Source organism: Hypanus sabinus, chromosome 13, assembly GCF_030144855.1.
Source record: "Hypanus sabinus isolate sHypSab1 chromosome 13, sHypSab1.hap1, whole genome shotgun sequence".
Taxonomy (NCBI): domain Eukaryota; kingdom Metazoa; phylum Chordata; class Chondrichthyes; order Myliobatiformes; family Dasyatidae; genus Hypanus; species Hypanus sabinus.
Genome location: NC_082718.1, coordinates 92,941,383 through 92,960,686, shown reverse-complemented (window position 1 = coordinate 92,960,686; position 19,304 = coordinate 92,941,383). Strand labels below are relative to the sequence as shown.

Below are 19,304 nucleotides of genomic sequence, written 5' to 3'. Positions count from 1 at the left end.
TTCAGTTTCTATCACCAGAGCAGAGGTTTGTTTAGATGGTGACTGGATGGCACTGTGCAATTTTCAGGAATGTAAGGAAACTGATAAGGGTGTTAGTGATGATGACATTTATGCTTTGCTCATTAATAACCTCTCAAAAGTACGAAAAAGTTTTTAAGTGAGAGCAGAGGTTGACCTTGAATCAGAATAAATAGGGCAGTGACAATTTTACAGCCAAATCAGTTGAACTATTATCTTGAATTCCATCAACTTTCTTTCAATTTTCTTTTCATTATTTTTCAATAAATCGAGAAAATCCAATTTTTAAACATTTCCTCCTAAGTAATCCCATGTGAAAGTAATCTACCCTTTTTCATTTCAGGTCCTAGTCTGATAACAAACAATATTTCCATAGTGAGGACCACACAAAACTTGTGTTTTGAGAAAATTGGGATCTGCATATTGATGATGGGATAACAAGTTTTTCAAGTGAAGGAACTGAGGTTTAAGTAGATGCCCTGAAACCATGGCAGTACATCCAAATATTCACCAGTAAACAGCTTTCCCTGCTTTTACTTGGGATGGGAAGAAATTCATTGGAAACGTCAGGGAAAATAAATGGCAATTAAAGCTTCACTGCCCTATGTAATGCAATTCATTGACATGCATGCAAGTGGTGACATTTGATCTCACAATTACACAGCAGCAACGACGGCTTAACCAGATCAAAGGAAATGCACATAATACTTTAATTACAGGATAAATACAACAGCAACCAATTTCGCAGCACAGATTAACTTCTATGCTTCAAAAAGTCAAAATTATGTGAGAACTATGTTTTATTCTCTAATTATTTGATAGATTTTTCTCCCAATGATGTTTTCACCCTTTATTTTCAAAAAACAAGAAGTTTAAGGAAGCTGAACTCACCCTCGCATTGCTGTTGCTGGTGGGACAGGACGACAACCCGAGAGGAAGCTGAGTGTTGCGGTCCAGAGTAGCAACCATCTGTCGAGATTCAGCTAGCAGGCGTTGCAGTTTACTAGTTGGTGAACAGTCATCTCGGTAAACCTTGTTAATTATAATTGACATAACAAACGTTAGTTGCTTTCATTGACAATAAAATAGATAATGAACACAAGTTACTTTGTAATAAGCCATGCTATACATTCTTACAGAAATCAGAATACATATCTTACTAGGTTGAAATTCATGAATATCAATGCCAAAAGTGTATTTTAAAGATGATGAATGGAAGGGCTGTGTAAACAAAAATGCTGAACGCTTCCCATTGGTGAAATGTTGATATCCAATAGCATTGTTTTCTAGTGACTAGGTTAACACGAAGTTGATGTTAATGCAGGTTAGAACTCCAAATGGTACAAAAGCTTTTCAAACAAATCTTAGTTGATGCACATCTACAAGAAACACTGTTGTAGGAAAGCATATAACCATATAACAATTACAGCATGGAAACGGGCCATCTCGGCCCTTCTAGTCCGTGCTGAACGCTTACTCTCACCTAGTCTTACTGACCTGCACTCAGCCCATAACCCTCCATTCCTTTCCTGTCCATATACCTATCCAATTTTTTTTAAATCACAATATCGAATCTGCCTCTACCACTTCCACTGGAAGCTTGTTCCAAACAGCTACCACCCTCTGAGTAAAGAAGTTCCCCCTCGTGTTACCCCTAATCTGTTGCCCCTTAACTCTCAACTCATGTCCTCTTGTTTGAATCTCCCCTACTCTCAATGGAAAAAGCCTATCCACGTCAACTCTATCCATCCCCCTCATAATTTTAAATACCTCTATCAAGTCCCCCCTCAACCTTCTATGCTCCAAAGAATAAAGACCTAACTTGTTCAACCTTTCTCTGTAACTTAGATGCTGAAACCCAGATAATATTCTAGTAAATCTCTTCTGTACTCTCTCTATTTTGTTGATATCTTTACTATAATTCGGTGACCAGAACTGTACACAATGCTCCAAATTTGGCCTCACCAATGCCTTGTACAATTGTAACATTACATCCCAACTCCTATACTCAATGCTCTGATTTATAAAGGCCAGCAAACCAAAAGCTTTCTTCACCACCCTATCCACATGAGATTCCACCTTCAGGGAACTATGCACCATTTTTCCTAGATCACTCTGTTCTACTGCATTCCTCAATGCCCTACCATTTACCATCTAGCATCAATCATCAAAGATCCTCACTGCCCAGGCCATGCTCTTTTCTTGCTGCTGCCATCAGGTAGAAGGTACAGGTACCTCAGGACTTGCACCACCAGGTTCAAGAGCAGTTACTCCTCCTCAACCATAAGGCTCTTGAACAAAAGAGAATGCTTACACTGACCTATTGAAATGTTCCTACAACCAAGGAACTCACTCCTAAGTACTCTTTATCTTGTTATTTCATGTTCTCGTTATTTATTGGTATTTACTTATATTAGCATCAGCACAGTTTGTACACTCTACTTGATCTTTCATTGATCCTGTTATAGGTGTTATGGATTTGCTGAGTATGGCCACAGAAAAAGGAATCTCAGGGTTGTATATATGTTATATACATGTTGTATGTACTGTTAATAAATTTTACCTGGACTTTGATAAGAAAGTAGAAATTAATTGCTAATATATTCTGGCTGCTAGGTTACACATAACATGTTTACTACAAAATGGAAATGGACCTGATTTGCCAAACATTTCAGATCAGTAACAAATGGAATTTTACTTTATTGCTGTTCAAACATTCTCCACATTGTATTTGAAGGTTGCCATGTTCATTGCACTTGGAAACTCCCTCTTGGTTGATCTTCGTAAACATGAATATCAGAGTCAGTGAAAGTTCCTACTGACCAGAATGGTTTCCTTCTCCAGTCATAAACCTTCATTCAATGGACTTTAGCAACTTACATTGTTAGAAGACATCATTGTATTGTCCTCAGTGGAGGTCAGTCTTGCTGGTGAGTCATTTACACAAAGCTCATCATGGAGGCTGCTCTTTCTCCTGGGCATTTCCCTCACTGGTGTAGAATTCTTGAAATGTAGTGGCGACTCCAAACCATATGCACTCACTTCCAGACTTTCATCACTGTTATTGGCACAGCAAGAAATAAATGAAAAGGAAAGGACTGTAGTGATTTTGAAACACAGATTTCACTCAGTTCTAACCTTTGCGGAGTGAAATTTAACCCATTAACAGTCCAAACAAAATTAACAGCAGCTGTAAATATCCCTGCAACATTCACATGAAGAGAAAAAAAAATCAACATTATTATCTAATTGATCATTAGTCAATGATTCTCTCCATAGATGCTGCCTGCCTTGCTGTATATTTCCAACATGGGGAGAGGTTGGTGGTAGAGCGGACAGCAAGGAAAATTAGTAAAGCTTGCAGAGGGATCTCAACTAGCTGGGCTGAAAATTAACAGGTTGGAATATAATGCACAGAAGTTGTACTTTGGAAGGGCAAACCAGGGTATTACTTATACAGTGAATGTGATGGCTCTGAGGTGCCCAAACTGACCTGTCAATAAAGATACATTGTTTCTTGAAAGATGCATGACAGGGAGATGGGGTTAGAAAGAGAGTCTTTGGCACAATGGCCTACATAAATCAGGGTACTGAGTCCAGGAGTTGGAACATTATGCTGAAATTGTCATGGTCCAGGTGCAGGTAAGTGTGTCAGCATGCTGTAGTACTCTGAATCTAATTTTACATTTCCAATATTTGTGCTTTTTTTAGTCAAGTAACATAATTTTTTGAGCTTTATATTCTCTCAATGTTCTTGTTGATTGTTAAAGTGACACACCATAGAACAGAATTTCAGATTCTCAGCAATGTAGAAATGCCCAAGTATTCTTTTCTAATATGCAAGACAACAGGATATTCAAGGTTTAGTAAATATAATCCTACTCGCCCAAAGTTTCTAATTACTGAACTAGCAAAAGTCTCCAGAGAATAACTAGCCAGCCGAATCAGGCATCTAAGACAAAAGTCAGACAAAACAATTCAACAATTCCTTTTCTAATGAATGTAGAGAAAAATAAATTAAGTGCCACACCTCTTTTTTTCCACACCAATAGGAGTACCTAACCCACGCGAGGATCCTGAGCCATCGTTGAGATACAGCCACCACATATCTTTTACATCAACAGCTCGCTCACAGAGCTTCATCCAATTTTGTTCTGACGTTGAAGCCTCCCGGTCAGTTTCATTCTCTGCAGGCAATGGAGGCATTTCTTCATTTATTCCACATTCAATCATTTCATTACTATATTTGTCTTCCAGGTTATGATTCTCAGAAGCCTTTCCCAATTCTTTTGTTGATGCAACAGAGGTTGCACTTAGCTTTGAACAAAGAGAGTGATGAGTGTCCGTTGATGTGCTGACTGCGCCGGCTTTGCAATGGGAAGAGGTGCCGCAGCTGGGACTGCAGTGATCGGTATTCATGTATGCTACGTTCTCATGTTCCATCATGCTGCCATCCACAAATCCTTCAACTCTCCACTTTTGCTTCCTTGACACTTGCTGCACGTCGTTTTCTCTTCCCTGAGGTGAGCCACAATCATTTGCTCTTGTATATCTGCAGTCTTGCTTTGGCTCAACATATTTTGTAGGATGCTTATTAGGCTCATTGGTATTACAGTGAAGACTCTTGGTCTTCCCTTTCAGATTTGCATTAGTATACTGATCAAACTCAAGAGGAAAGGCAACTTGACCATTAGCACAATCACCATTTGCAAAATCTGATGAGCTGTAATTTCTACAGTTGAGAGTATTGCGATCTTCTGTGACCGATAAATGGCCCTGTTCTTTAGTACCAATTGGAATAAATTCAGCATCAAGGTTCTGAGTTGATTTGGCTGCTGCTTCTATGTGTCTATTGGTTATGGATTCTGTTTTAAAATCTTTGGTCGACTCTTTTGTCCATTTTTTAAAAACCATGTTATTCTGATGTTCTTGTCCCGTTCCCTTATTCTGTCCATTGTTGTTCTGTGAGAAAAATCCACCAGAACTAAAAGAAAGAAAAGTATAACATTTATAATGGATAGGTTAACTTCTGGTGTTCCCCTCACTTTTGCAAGTGTTGATACCATTAAAATCTTAAAAGGAAAGTCAGACATATTTCACCAAAAGGTCACCGAATCTTGGGACTTCCATTAACATTATAGCACCACAATATAAGTATATTCCTATAGCTAAACTCCATTCACTCCCTCCCCGCCCCCCAAATCTTTTATACCTTTGGTGAAGTGAGCTTAAAAATTTTAATCATCTTAGTATCAACTATGTTTTGAGGAGTCTTCATGATTTCCACTGTCCTTGTGGGGAAAATGGCTCCTGATTTTTACTCATAATTGAGACAGCTTTTATCAAGATCACATTCCCTATTCTGAACTTTACATCACATGAAATAGCCTCTCTGCACATCTCCAGCCTGTACATTTTTAAGCAGCTTCGTTGGATCACAAACTTAGCAAAAATGGAAGCAATCAGACAGTAATATATAATAAACCACCCTACTTTCCTGACAACTGTTGGTCATGTAATCCAATCACTGACTAAGATCAGATGTAAAGACTACTTCAAAATAAATACTTCATATTCTTTTGCCCTCTAACATATGAAGATGCTCAAAATCAAACACCCCCCCCACCATTAAATGAATGAAACTTCTGTTCTAATGTGGCTGAAGAAACCAGTGGTTATTAAAACATGAAAACATCACATGAAAGGACATAGCAATGCCACTTTTTGAATGTATTACGAAGTATCTGACTGAAACCAAAGAGTAGAATGCCAGTGAGGAAGATGGAAGCACCAAATACACTGCACCAAGCATTAACAAAAATTCAGTATTATGAGCTTTCACATTGCAGAGAGTACATGCTTGCCCCAAAAAATAAATCAAATATTACAGTCACATTAGACCTGACATACAAATCTCCAAATAGCTTACCCCAGAATACTTTCAGACCACACTTCCTGACACTTTCTTCATCCAAAATGCAAATCTCAATGAGATTATTTAATTATCTTCTAATAAACAATCCCACTATAAATCTGCCACTTAAACTTTATAGCTTACATTTAACAAGGGGTAACACACTGATGCATATTAAGTGGCTTATGCCGGTTTCAACAAAGATACATTTATGATGAGTCCTTTCAACATATTAAGCAGAAAGATATTGGGTTGATGACAGAAAGGGTGACACTGGTATATAAAAGTGATATTTAAAATGACAAAATCAATTGTTTCTGCCTACCTAATTTCAAGAATTTTCTCTTCCTGCCTTTGAATCAATTCCTGAGAACTTTCGAGATTCAAATGAAGGAGCTGCAAGTCATGTTGTTGCTTTTCATTTACCTGATCATAAGATATGGAATGGCTACATATTAAGATGATATACATGCATGTAACTTTTATACAAACATCTGGTAAGGGTACACTATATACTAGAAAAATATTGTTTATTAATTTCATCATAATTTTCATTTGTGAACAAGGCATCAGTTTCTGCACACAGTCAAACAATGTAAGCTTGTTTCAATGCAATGCAACCATGAACAATTGTAATATTTGTTTTTTATCAGTTTAGCTAAGTACTTTAGAAATTGAGAAATCATTAACTACTGAATCCTATGTACTCTACACAGAGTGGATGTGCAGAATGCTCAAAAGATACCTGAAGAGCAAAGGGAATGTTAGATAAAGGTAGCAAAAGCCCAGATTTCAGAAACTAATTAACCTATATGGATATAGCAAGCCATTCAATAGCTGAAACTGCACAATAAAGATTCAATGGTTATTGACTTCTCAGAATACGACCATAAAGCTGGCAACTGAAATATCACCATTCTTCTGATACCAAAGGAGCCACCTTGATTTGAGTAACAACTTGATTCTGTTATCACAACAAGTCTTAGTAGCCCTACTTAACATAAAAAGAATCTTTCAATTTTAGAGGAAGACTGAGACAAGGATCCTAGTTCAATGGTGGATATGTAGCTCGGGTGGTTAATGGCTGGGTTGAGTTGTTCTCTGATCTTGGCAACTTACTTGCAAGTGTTTTGTCACTGTCGATGTCTTCTCGCATGGTGACAAAACGTTTGCAAGTACATTGCCAAGATCGGAGAATAACTCAACCCAACCAGTTTGAGGACTATAATTGGTTGGACAGCACAGCAGCAGGCCCCACACATAAGCCTAAGGAACAGAGTTCACCATGTTTTTGGACACATCTCAGGGACCACAAGTTTAATCCACTTTGTGCTCACTAACCAAACCACATGCTCTCATCGTTCAAGGAAAAGGGCATAGTGATTTTAAAATACTCATTCATTTTTTGTGCTCTGGAATACTTGGTTTAAATACTAATTGGGCTTTTATGCCCAGCATCTTAAATGTTTAATCTGTATCATAAATTGATAAAACATCAACCGACAGTGAATGATTTACCTCCCTAAGTATAAACGAAAGAAGAAAGAAAATGAAACATTTAAGAAATACAGAATAAAGACCAAACAAAGAATAAGAGTCAAGAGAAAAAGAACAGCAATGAAGAAACTGAAAACTTAGTAAAAGTGAGCAAAAGGCAAGATAGTTGTAAGCAAACCTATTCATCCTTGAGAAGTTAGCTCGATGGGTAGATATGGGAAATACATACATAATTCCAATCAATAAACTGTAAAACCAGTAGCCCTGTCATGATCAGAAATGTGGAAAAGGTCAAAGTGAAGCTTTTCACATCCACAACTCAAAATGACACAGATGTAAAGAGTGAGGAAATAATAGGGAAGCTAAAGTACTTTCATTTAGGTAAATTCAGATTGTACCAGGGATTAAAGGGTTAAATTACAGCCTCCAGCATAAACTTGGATAGTTTTCAAAGAATATAGCTAACGATTATGGTCCTGCAGATAATTAAGCATGTGCAATACAATCTGTTTGTCAATAATACCTCCTTGCAAAAATGATCAAAAGAAAAATTACGAGAAACAAGTTAAAAGTTCATCCAGACACAAGAGATTGCCAATGCTGGAACTTGCAGCAACATACAGTCGGCTGGAAGAGCTCAAGCAGCATCCGCTCATCCAGAGCAACACACACAAAATGCTGGAGGAATTCAGCAGGTCAGGCAGCATCTCTGGAAACGAACAAGCAGTCGACGTTTCAGGCTGAGACCCTTCATCATGACAGGGATGGAAGGGAGAAGACACAAGATAAAAAGGTGAGGGGGGGATGAAGGAAGACAAGCTAGAAGGTGATAGGTGGGTGGGAAAGGTAAAGGGCTGGAGAAGGAGAGGAAAGGGAAGAAGGGGCACCAGGGGGAGGTGAGAAGAAGAGGTAAGAGGCCAGAGTGGGAATTAGAACAAAAGGGAAGGGGAAGGGGAATTTCTACCAGAGGGAGAAATCAATGTTCATGCCATTAGGTTGGGGGCTACCTGGACAGAATATGAGGTATTGTTGCTGCTCCCTGAGAGTGGCCTCATCGTGGCCGTAGAGAGGCAACAGACTGATGTATCAGAACAGGAAAGGGGATGGTAATTAAATGGTTGGCCACCGAGAAATTTCACTTTTGGCGAATGGAGTGAAGGTACTCGACAAAGCGGTTCCCGAATTCATGTCAGATCCCATTAATGTAGAGGACATCACATCCGGAGCACCAGATACAGTAGATGATCTGTCCATCCAGTCCATTTTTTTTTTACCAATTAAGCATTCATCTCTATCAATTATACAACTGACTCAAAAGTATCATGATTACATCAATGGGAAATAATTTTATAGAAACAGTCATTTTTCCACATTTGCCACTTAGTGGCGGGCTACACTTACTCTACATTGTAAAGAAAAAATTACAGTGTGTAAAAAGTTATTTTCTGAAAGAAGTTTAACTTGCAAGTGAATAAAATGGCCTTGTTTTAAAGTAGCAAGGTAGCTGCGTAACCTGTAACTTGTTTACTTCTTACATTTAAAGCATTGTAACATTTCGGTTAGATCGCAGTGTGCTCAAGTCATAGCAGCCACTCTGGGTCCAAACAAAGGTGTAACTGTTTGTCCTTTACATCTTATTTATGATCACAAGACACTGCTGGATATTAAGAACATCAAGGACTGCAGATCTACCCCACTGGCAAACCCCCTGATAGCAGTGGAGCTGGACTTGTTGCATACTGTGTTGCCACCTGCTACGGGGGGGGGGGGGGGCACTGCACAGTCCAACGAATGGTGCAAATGACTGTCATGGACTTTTTTCTTGTGATTGCAAGACTCTGCTGGACATTGGTAATGTAGAAAACTGCAAATGAGACGAAATCATTGGTGAGACAAATAGCAGGATAGCTGTATGGCCCCAGTTGTTGTGCAGACTGGGCCCTCGTCCTGCAGGGTTGCCCGCTGCTGCTGCCCAGAGGAGGAGACGCCAGAGGCGGTGTGGCGTGGCAGGCATCCGTACTGCCTTCACCTGCTGGTCCTGCCCTCCGGTGTTCACTCAGTGCAAGACAAATTGGATTGCGTTCTTCTGCAGCTGCACCAGCACGTGATGAACTTCTTCTTGCAAAAATGTGGCTCCAAGACAACATCCCATGCACCATCAATCTACAGAACTTGGACTAAATATTTTGGAGACGGTACGTTTACTGCTTTGTAGTTATACGTGTTATATCTGCCTTGTGCTGTGTGTAACTGTTGGTACTGTGCTGTGCACCTTGGACCTGGAAGAGCGCTGTTCATTCGGCTGTATCATGTACAGCTGAATGACAATTAAACTTGAACCTGAACTTGATTGTCGGTGACAAGACTGATATAACACGACCCAGTTAGGCACATTTCTCTAGCTCTTAGAGTGAGATTCTAAAGCCATCCAGATTTATTAGTCTTTGAATGGCACGCACCAGGTGAGAACCTTTACACTGCAATTCATAGAGTCTTATCATGAACAGCCGTGATAGAAATAGTCTGTAATAATGAATATTGCATGGTAATGATGGGCTTCACAGAACCTCACTGGTTTTGCCCTTACCAAAACGAGGGTGGTGCAAGATGCCTAACAATCTGTGCAAAAATGAACCTTCTCGGGGGGGGGGGGGGCAGGGAGGGAGGGCACACATCTCTCTCCTAGTTCAATTTCAGGCTCATGTTTTACTATTACAGTATTGTATATGCTGTGCTTCAAATTCCTCTTAAACTGGCAGTGATAAATGGCACAAGAAGTGAGCCTTCTTCTGACTTGGGTCTCTACCACATAGCAAGTCACATGATCATGATCAGGAACTTTATTAGCAATGATTCCAGGGAATAAGACTATGTCTAAATAGCAGGGGATTCCAACCTGACCCCTCGGTTAGTGGTAAGGGTCCATGGCATTAAAAAAGGTTGGGAACCCCTGGTCTATGGCAAAGTCTATGATGTAGAAGCCTAATGAACATTATTTTGCTCATCTATAAAGTCAGGGCTATAATTTTTGAGATCGACCATTACGTTTCAACTACAATGGCATTCCATTTATCAGAAATGAAAAAGGAATCAGGAATCTACAGACCTGTCAGTTTAACATCAGTCAGAAAGATGCCAGGGATTATTTAAATTGTACTTGTTGTTTTCAGAATGTAAAAGGGTGATAGAATGGTCCACTTAAAATAATCAAAAGGTCTGAAACAACCCTATGTGTTCATATTCCTATGACACCCAGTCTCCGTAACTAATCTTGCTGAGAATTCATTATCTACGTATCCATTTCTGTTACATGTTCAATCAAATTACCACATATTCCATTAAACTTGAAGGTCAACTTTGGTATTCTATTTCATGGCAAACTTGTGTAAATTTGGTGCAATTAACAAGTTTCAGATGACCTTACCTGCCGAAGACCATGCAGTTCAGTATCAGCTCTCTCCTGTTTAGATTTTGCCAGTTCCAGAATCTGATCTTTTCTCTTCTCCCGTTCAACTGAAATAAAATTGCAAAGACACATAATTGTACTCTTTAATATAAATGTAGCATGTAAAATTACTAAAAATATTGGAAAATGAAATGCAAATACTGTCAACTAATAATTTGTATTCTACGCACACAAACTGGTTCAATATTCACATTAAAATTATTTAATATCTGGTTAGGTGAAAATTAGCCTCCGATGGTCACAACCTTGTCGTGGTCTGGAGGCTCGTGTGTCTCAATGGCCCGGAGAGCTATGTTGGCTGAAGTCAGACCTTTATCCTTTGGCTCTTGGTAGGGTCACCCATGCCAAAGAGGTCAAAGGGTAGACACCAGACTAAGAGTGGTCCACCAGACCTCCAGGTTCAAGGGTTCAGCTCAGGGCTAACAACCCCGACTGGTAAAACAAAAGTGTTATGGAAACAGCAATGAAGAATCCCCTTACATCTGAGTGTGACGGTATTCCCGAGTCTCCACCTGGAACTTGCATGACTAACAGTAGTGAAAACTGAGAGGAAGCCACTGACACGATGAAGGAAGCTTTGAACATCACCAAAGATGGAGGACCTTCATCACTGCTCTAAACACCAGTGGCTTAACGGGCAGACAGACAGAGAAATGAAAGTCAAGTTTAAACATTTGCATACAAACACATATTTGAATATTGGTATGAGGGGGAGGAGTAAGCCCCTTTGCTCCTTTCTGGACCTTCTCCAACTGCTCTGCATTGTGGCTGAGTCCACCTGCAGTTACTGTTCACCTCCTTGCTATTCGAGACACTGCTTCCACCTCCCTTTGAGGAAGTTCCCACAGTTCTAGCTGCAGCCTCAATAAAAAATTCTCCATATCCACCCTATCAAGATCCTTCAAAATCTTAAGCAATCACAACTTCTTCCAAGTTCCTGCAGATAGAAGCCGAACTTTTATAATCTTTTCTCATAAGAAAACCTACCCATTCAAGGTATTAGTCCAATAAACTTATACTGAACTGCTTTCATTGCATTTCAACTGCTGAACTGCAGTCACTCTCCTTATATGCAGACGAAAAGAGATTTCTGTGATCACTGGACTGTACTTCATATTGGTTTCCTTCTGTTTTTTGGCATTTTCTTTCTTGGGGGGGTGGCGGTTTTCATGCTACTGTCGCTGTTCTTTTCTGCAAGTGAGGAGGTTGGGGATTATTATTTTTGCTGTTTTTTTCTGTGGGTGAGGGGATCGGGGAATGTTATTGTCGCTGTTTTTTTACTGCAGGTGAGGGGGGCAGGGATTGTTATTGTCTGAAATATTGCGGAATATTGGTAGCTCGGGTTGACTATTTGGAAGTTTGGTCGGTCGCCGAGAATGGCAAAATGTTTGCAGACATTTCAGCTCCAATCGAGAAGCCGTTGTCAGTGCACAGTTGAGGGTATTGTCTCCTCAGAATGCTGACTTATATACTCCCTTGGGGTCAGAATGGATATTACTTAGAGGTCAGGATCTGGTTGGCTGCTTCAGAACACTGAACAATTTAGCAGTAGGAGATTCTGATTATCTAGATTCAAGGGAGGTCCACTGGAAGTGTTTGCTTCGCTGTCCAGGTCCCAAGATTACTGGCGATTTTGATTGTTGACGTTGCTATTTCTCTCCTCTCCATTAGGGTTCACATACCAGATCTATGTCCATGTGTTTGTTGATGGATCCTTCTGTATAGAACCACGCTTTGAGAAATTCTTGTTCAAGACTCTGGCTGCCTTCCAGTTGAAATGATGTCCTTCGCCTTCATGAGCTGACACAAGCGAGAGTGGATCGTGCCTTTGTTCTATCAGTCACATTTTTGGTGCATGTTGAGTTCTGATAGGTTCCTCCACAAAGCTGCAGTCAGTTGATGCAGGCTACACAAAATCAGCCAGCGAGCTGAAGGCACAATCCACTCGCGTTAGTATCAGCCCATGAAGATGAAAGATGGGCACCATTGCAACTGGAGAAGTCAAATATCAGAGTTGTACTGTACATGTATTTTGACAAGAAAATGAACCTTCGAACCTTTGCATTAAGATTATTTCTTAAACTGTCCACGGTACTGTACTCCAGATGTGGTTTGACCATTTTCCTACGTAACTGAAGAATAAACCCCCGGTTAGTACGTAACTCCTTTAACAACAAAAAACAATAATCCATTAGCTTTAATTACCTGCCATTACTGTATACTCACCTTTTGTGAATCGTGCACTAGGACGTACAGGTTGCTCTGTATTTCAGAACTCTGCAGTCTCTGTTGTATTCTACATACATACATTGATAATAAAATGAACCTCTGGGCATTCTTCATTTGCCTGATCTTCACCCACTCACTTAACCTATCTATCTATTGTCCTGACCTCATGTCCTCTTCACAACTTACCTTCCTACCAATCTTTTTGTTGAAAAGACATTGGTTTTCAGCTGACTTAGCAATACAATTCCATTTATTTTTGAAGCAGTCAGGGTCAAAATAATAGCTCAAAAATTAGGAAGATATTGTTTCCAGCTTAACCTTTTATCCTGAAACCAAAGACACAGAGCAGAGCACCACTTCATTGGGGCAAAAATAAAGAAACAACCTAATACTTCTTGATTAAACACGTCCTTCATTTGTGCTGATGAGAACGTTCAAGGTGTAGAAAAATACAGCACATGGTCAGGCTTTTTATCAAATGGTGCCTGTGCCAAGCCCGATGCCAACGTAAGCTAAGCCTCTGCTGCCTGTACATGATGTCTGTGCCAAGTCTGATGGCAAATTAAAGTACGTCTCTGCTACCTGTGCATAATCCACATCCCTCAATTCCTTACCTATTCATTTTTCTATCCAGCAGTGTCTCAAATGCCACTATTGTACCTGCTTCCACTACAGTACTACCTCTGGTATTCATTCCAGACACCGACCACATTTTGTGTAAAAACAAACACTTCACTTCTCGCCTTTGCTTAATGTTATTAGTCCATGACATAAAAAAAGGTTGGGAACCCCTCAGTTAGATGCATCTCCTTCAGTATTTTGATATTTCCACCCCAGGAAAAAGACTCTGGCATGTCTTATGAAGTTTTGTTAAGGAAAGAAGAGCATCATTCCTTAGCCCTTCGGTCACCAAACAAGAAATTCGGTGCAGAGCACTTCATTTTTCTCTCCCAAATTCCTCGAACACAGGGCTACACCCACTGATTTACTGATATTGTTGGTAGGATCAGCAACAGTACACCAACTTGTAATCCGTAATGAGTTACAAAGTAACTTTCAGCAACTAAGACAGGTTTTCTTTAAGATTATTTGTTTACCAGCTAATGTGAGCTCATTTCCCAGATACTGTCTCTCTTGTTTAAGGCGAATAATTTCTTCCCTTTGTTCATTATTTTCTACTGTTTTTTCATCCAACTCATCTAAATAAAAGAAAAAGGATAAAAAGTGACAGTGGATGGTGAAGAAACAGCAAACAAGGTAAAACAAATCATGTTCAAAGTGATGAGGAGCGGTGCAGTTTGATGTTTATACTGAGACTATCTTTAAAACATCAGCTTTCTTCAATTCCACACAACTATTGATTTACAATTTCAATTTGCTCCCTTGCTTCTTCTCTCCACCTATTTTGGATGGGGTATCACATTGCCTCTTCCTTCTATATTTACAATAAGAACCATCAGAGGGGAGAAGGGAAGAGAAATAAAATAAAATCTAAACGATTCAGCGTTTATCTCTGTAACACAGAAATAAAAAGACACCAGTAAATAAATAATCACTTGATACTACAGTGTGAACGAGTAGTTGTATAAATACTTAAATGCATTACTATCCTCCATAGCACATTTATTAATGTCAATTCCTAAACAAATGTAATTTACACCTACCCCTAAGTTTGCAGATTTCATGCCGTAATTTTTTTGAATGCTGCTTGCAGTCGTGAACCTCTTTCCTTGAATTTGTCTCATTTAATCTGGCTTCTCGTAGTGCACCTTCCAAGGTTTTAAATCTAGCTGTAAGGTCCATGACGTGATTGCTAGCTTCAACCATGTCTTTGTCCTAGACAAAATGTATTAGCACAATGATTATTGCAGCATTATGCAAGGAAACATATAGAACAACTTCCGGATAGTTCATAGCTTCTTAAATGCCTCAAATTTGCATGTATTCAAATTATTTTTATTGTTTGTCTCAGAAAAAGCTACGAAGAAGAAGAATGACTCCTGGGCAACAAATTCAAGATTTCCATGATCAACTATGCATGGTAGGAATCTTGGAGATACTGCCATTTTCAGACTGTGCATATGGCAAAACACTGTTGTCATTGTTATTGGTCCCAAATCTAGATCTTGAATGCCACAGTAGCGTAGTGGTTAGCACATTGCTTTACGGTACAGGCGACCCGGGTTCAATTCCTGCTGTTGCCTGTAAGGAGTTTGTACGTTCTCCATGTGACAGCGTGCGTTTCCTCCGGGTGCTCAGGTTTCCTCCCACAGTCCGAAGACTGTGCTTGGTAGGTTGAGTGGTCATTGTAAATTGTCCTGTAGGGAGGGGCTAGGATTAAATTGGGGGATTGCCAGGCGGCATGGCTCGAAAGGCCAGAGGGCTATTCCACACTGTAGCTCAATAAATAAACAAAGGAAATTTTACATTAATGGGACATATAAGATGCTGGAAATATGCAGAAAGTCAGACAGCACCTGCAGAGAAAGACAGTTAATGTTTCCGGCTAAAGGACCTTTGTCAAAAATGGAAGGCAAAGAAACCAAAGGGAGGGATGAAGAAAGACTGAGAGCAAGAGAGAAGACATCAGAGACAAAGAAAACATTACAGAGCACAGTATGTTAATAATCCTTTTTCAAAAGTATATAAATCAATAATTAACTTAACAATTACACACCTTACTCTTAGTGTTCTATCAGAAATGTACGTGTTTAAGATCTGCTTATAGTTGAGAACACAGGTTTATTGTACATTCCACTGATCAGTTTTAATACCTTTAATTCTAGCATTGTAGTGAGCTCCTGTTCCCGTGCTTGTAACTGCCCCACCTGGGCAGACAGCTCCATCACAGAGGAGTTTAGACTTTTCTTCCTGTCCTGGTTGGGGCAAGCAGAATCCATCAGTTGAATTTAAAAAGGCATTTAAGGGACAAAAACGTGACTAATGTTTTCTTTTTCCCTACTGTCAGTCTTACCTCCAACTCTTCACAGTTTTTGGCATACCCTGCTGCTTTTTCAGACATTTCCTTCAGCTTTTGTTGAGTACAATTGAGCGTTTTTACACAATCAACTTGTTGAGATTCCAAAATCTTATGCTGTGTACTTAAATTTCTGATCATCTCATTCCTGTTTCGCAGTTCATCTGTTACATACAATATCATTAGCCGTTTATATATAATTCTACAAAAGGTACGTTCATGTATTTTCTGTCTGCTGATCTATAATTACTGCTATGAAGAATGTTTTACTTCTAATTGTATTAAAAGACTATAAGGTTTAGAAACAGGTAGCTACAGAAACTCTGTATGCACTATTTCTGTGTGTTTTCCTTGGTATATCTGCATGTTAATCTTATGATCCATGAACAGTGTATTTCTAGCAGGTTAAAAATCCAGTTCTACTTTTCCCAACATAAATAATCTCTTAAATTCTCTACAGCCAACCATTATTGAGTGTTTCAAGCCAATAGCACATCTCAGAATTTGCTGATAAGACAGAAACACAGTGTAAATTTTTAGAAATGGTACGAACGCTCCACTTTGGCACATCTCTCTTCTAAGCTGAGTATACGCATTCGATCCTCCTCCCACGCCAGCAGCTGCTTCTGATGCGCAGCCACCATTTCATTTAACTCCTTATCCCGATCTTTTAGTTCCACCACAAGCAGCTGTAACTCATTGCGTTGTTTCTGAATGGTAGCATTCTCCAGATCCACATTTGTAATCTGAGAATGAAAAGGTAATGTCATAACAAAGATTAATACAGTAATTTTTCTTGTATCTGAAAGATTATTGTTAAGATTTTCTTTACAGAAAATAAAATACCACTGATTAAAACAATACATGAATCCATAATACAATGAGAAATCAGGGCAACTCTATTCACTGTTCTCTAATAAAGAGAATCACTTACTTTACCAATATATTTTGAATACAGAACTGTAGAGCACAGGACAGATCCATTGGTCCCTGACACTGTGCTGACCTATATAAACCTACTCCATAATCAGTCTGAGCCCTCCCTCCTACATAGCCCATAACCCTCCATTTTTCTTACATCTGTGTCCCTATCAAAGAGTTGTTTCAAAGTGCTATTGTGACTTGGAGGCTTGCATGCCTTGATGACCCGGAGAGCTATGTTGGCTGGAATGAGGGCTTTATGTTTTGGCTCTTGGTAGGGTCACCCATACCAAACAGGTCAAAGGGCAGAGGCCAGACTAGGAGTGGTCTACCAGTCCTCCAGGTTCAGGAGTTCATTTCAGGGCTAACAACCTTGACTGGTAAAACAAAACTGTTAAAGAAACAGCAATGAAGAATCCTCCTACATCTGAGCGCAACGGTATTCCTGAGTCGCCACCTGTAACTTACATAACTGACAGTAGTGGAAAACCAAGCTACGAACACTGCCAGAGATGGAGAACCTTCGCTGCTGCCCTAAATGCCAGTGGCATAATGGGCAGTAGAATAAGCCTCTACGACTGCAGTGAGTTCCAGGCACCTATACCTCTAGCATCTCTCTTAAAAGGATTCCTCTGATATTAGCCATACCACCCTGGGAAAAAGGCGCTGGCTGGCCAGTATATTCGTGCCTCTTATAATCTAGAGAGGATGCAGAGGAAATTTACCAGGACGTTGATGGGTTAGAAAGCATGTCTTATGAGGTTGGGTTGAGTGAGCTAGAGCTTTTCTTTTTAGAAAGGACAATGAGAGATGACTTGGTGGAGGTGTACAAGATCATAGATGATACATAGGTGGATAGGGTCAGATTGATCTTGGAATCATTTAAGGGTCAGCACAACATAGTGGGCCAAAGAGCCTGTATTGTGCTGCACTATTCTTGGGTCTATTACTATGTTTTATGTTCCATCAAGTTGCCTCTCATCCTCCTTTACTCCAAAGTTCCAGCTTGCTCAACCTTTCCTCATACGATACAGAATCCAATCCAGGTAGCATCCTGGTAAATCTTCTCTGCACCCTCTCTACAGCTTTCACATTCTTCCTATAATGAGGGGACTCTGCCTTCAGGCTCGTCCTTTTGAAGTTTATCACTTCAAAGTTTCCTAGATTCAACTCCATCAGCCACTTCTCAGCACTGGCCTGCATCCTATTGATGTCCTGTTGTATCCTACGACAACCCTTTACTCTATCCATGGTACCACGGGCCTTCAGGTCATTTGCAAACTTACTCATTTTAGGAATGAAAAGTGAGAGAAAGAAAAACTGGATCAGAACAGAGAGGGAACAAAGAAAATGTAAAACAAAAAGTTGAATTTCAGTCTTCTAAAACCCCTATGAACCTGCAGGAAATTGATTGTTACATTCAGAAAAGCCTGGCCAATTTCTGAGCCAGACAGGTGGATTGGCAGTTCATGAATAGGTTTAAAATCATAAAACAACTACCTAACTTACACACCTAAGTATGAAGGAACTCAATGACTATAGAGTCAATTGAACCAACTTGGCTACAAGAGCATGTCAGCATACCCTGTGGAAAATGACACCCATAAGGCCATTCCATCATCTACAAGACACAAATCAGGATATAACAGAATACACTACTTGCCAGGAGAATTCTCCACTAGCAGTGCCAACAAACCTCATGAAACAGAAAATGCTGCAGCAACTCAGCAGGCCAGGCAGCATCTACAGAAAAGAGTACAGTAGACATTTCAGGCTGAGACCCCTCATCAGGACTGAAAAGAAAGAGCAGGTCAGAGTAAGAAGGTGGGGAGGGAAGGAAGCAGTACAAGGTGGTAGATGATAGGTAAAACTGGGAGGGGGGAAGGGGGTGAAGTAAAGAGCTGGGAAGTTGATTTGTGAATCAGATAAAGGGCGGGAGAAGGAGGAACCTGATAGGACAGGATAAAAGACCGTGGAAGAGAGGGAAGGAGGAGCACCAGAGGGAGGTGATGGGCAGGTAAGGAGATAAGGTGAGCCAGGGAATTAGGAATTGTGAAGGGTGGGGGGTGCAATTACTGGAAGTTCAAGAAATCAATGTTCATGCCATCAGGTTGGAGACTATCCAGACAGGTATAAGGTGCTGCTGCTCCAACCTGAGTGTGACCTCATCACAGCAGTGGAAGAGATCATGGACTGACATGTCGGAGTGGGAATGGGAAGTAGAACTGAAGTAGGTGGCTACTGGAAGGCCCTTCCTTTTCTGGCTGACAGAGCAAAACTCA

The 19,304-nt window shown here is 40.0% G+C and overlaps 1 protein-coding gene across 1 annotated transcript in view; it reads right to left on the bottom strand.

The window, feature by feature from the left end:
- Positions 1–19,304, bottom strand: part of ccdc62 (coiled-coil domain containing 62) — a 29,035-nt gene that overhangs the window by 4,679 nt on the left and 5,052 nt on the right. Inside the window, exons 5-14 of the mRNA XM_059988225.1 lie at positions 16,655–16,847; positions 16,099–16,265; positions 15,899–16,000; positions 14,789–14,960; positions 14,222–14,323; positions 10,854–10,942; positions 6,258–6,358; positions 4,049–5,002; positions 2,899–3,076; positions 910–1,050 (exon numbers count right to left, since the gene is read on the bottom strand). Of these exons, the coding sequence (XP_059844208.1) occupies positions 910–1,050; positions 2,899–3,076; positions 4,049–5,002; positions 6,258–6,358; positions 10,854–10,942; positions 14,222–14,323; positions 14,789–14,960; positions 15,899–16,000; positions 16,099–16,265; positions 16,655–16,847 (2,199 nt within the window). The remainder of the gene's footprint in view (positions 1–909; positions 1,051–2,898; positions 3,077–4,048; positions 5,003–6,257; positions 6,359–10,853; positions 10,943–14,221; positions 14,324–14,788; positions 14,961–15,898; positions 16,001–16,098; positions 16,266–16,654; positions 16,848–19,304) is intronic.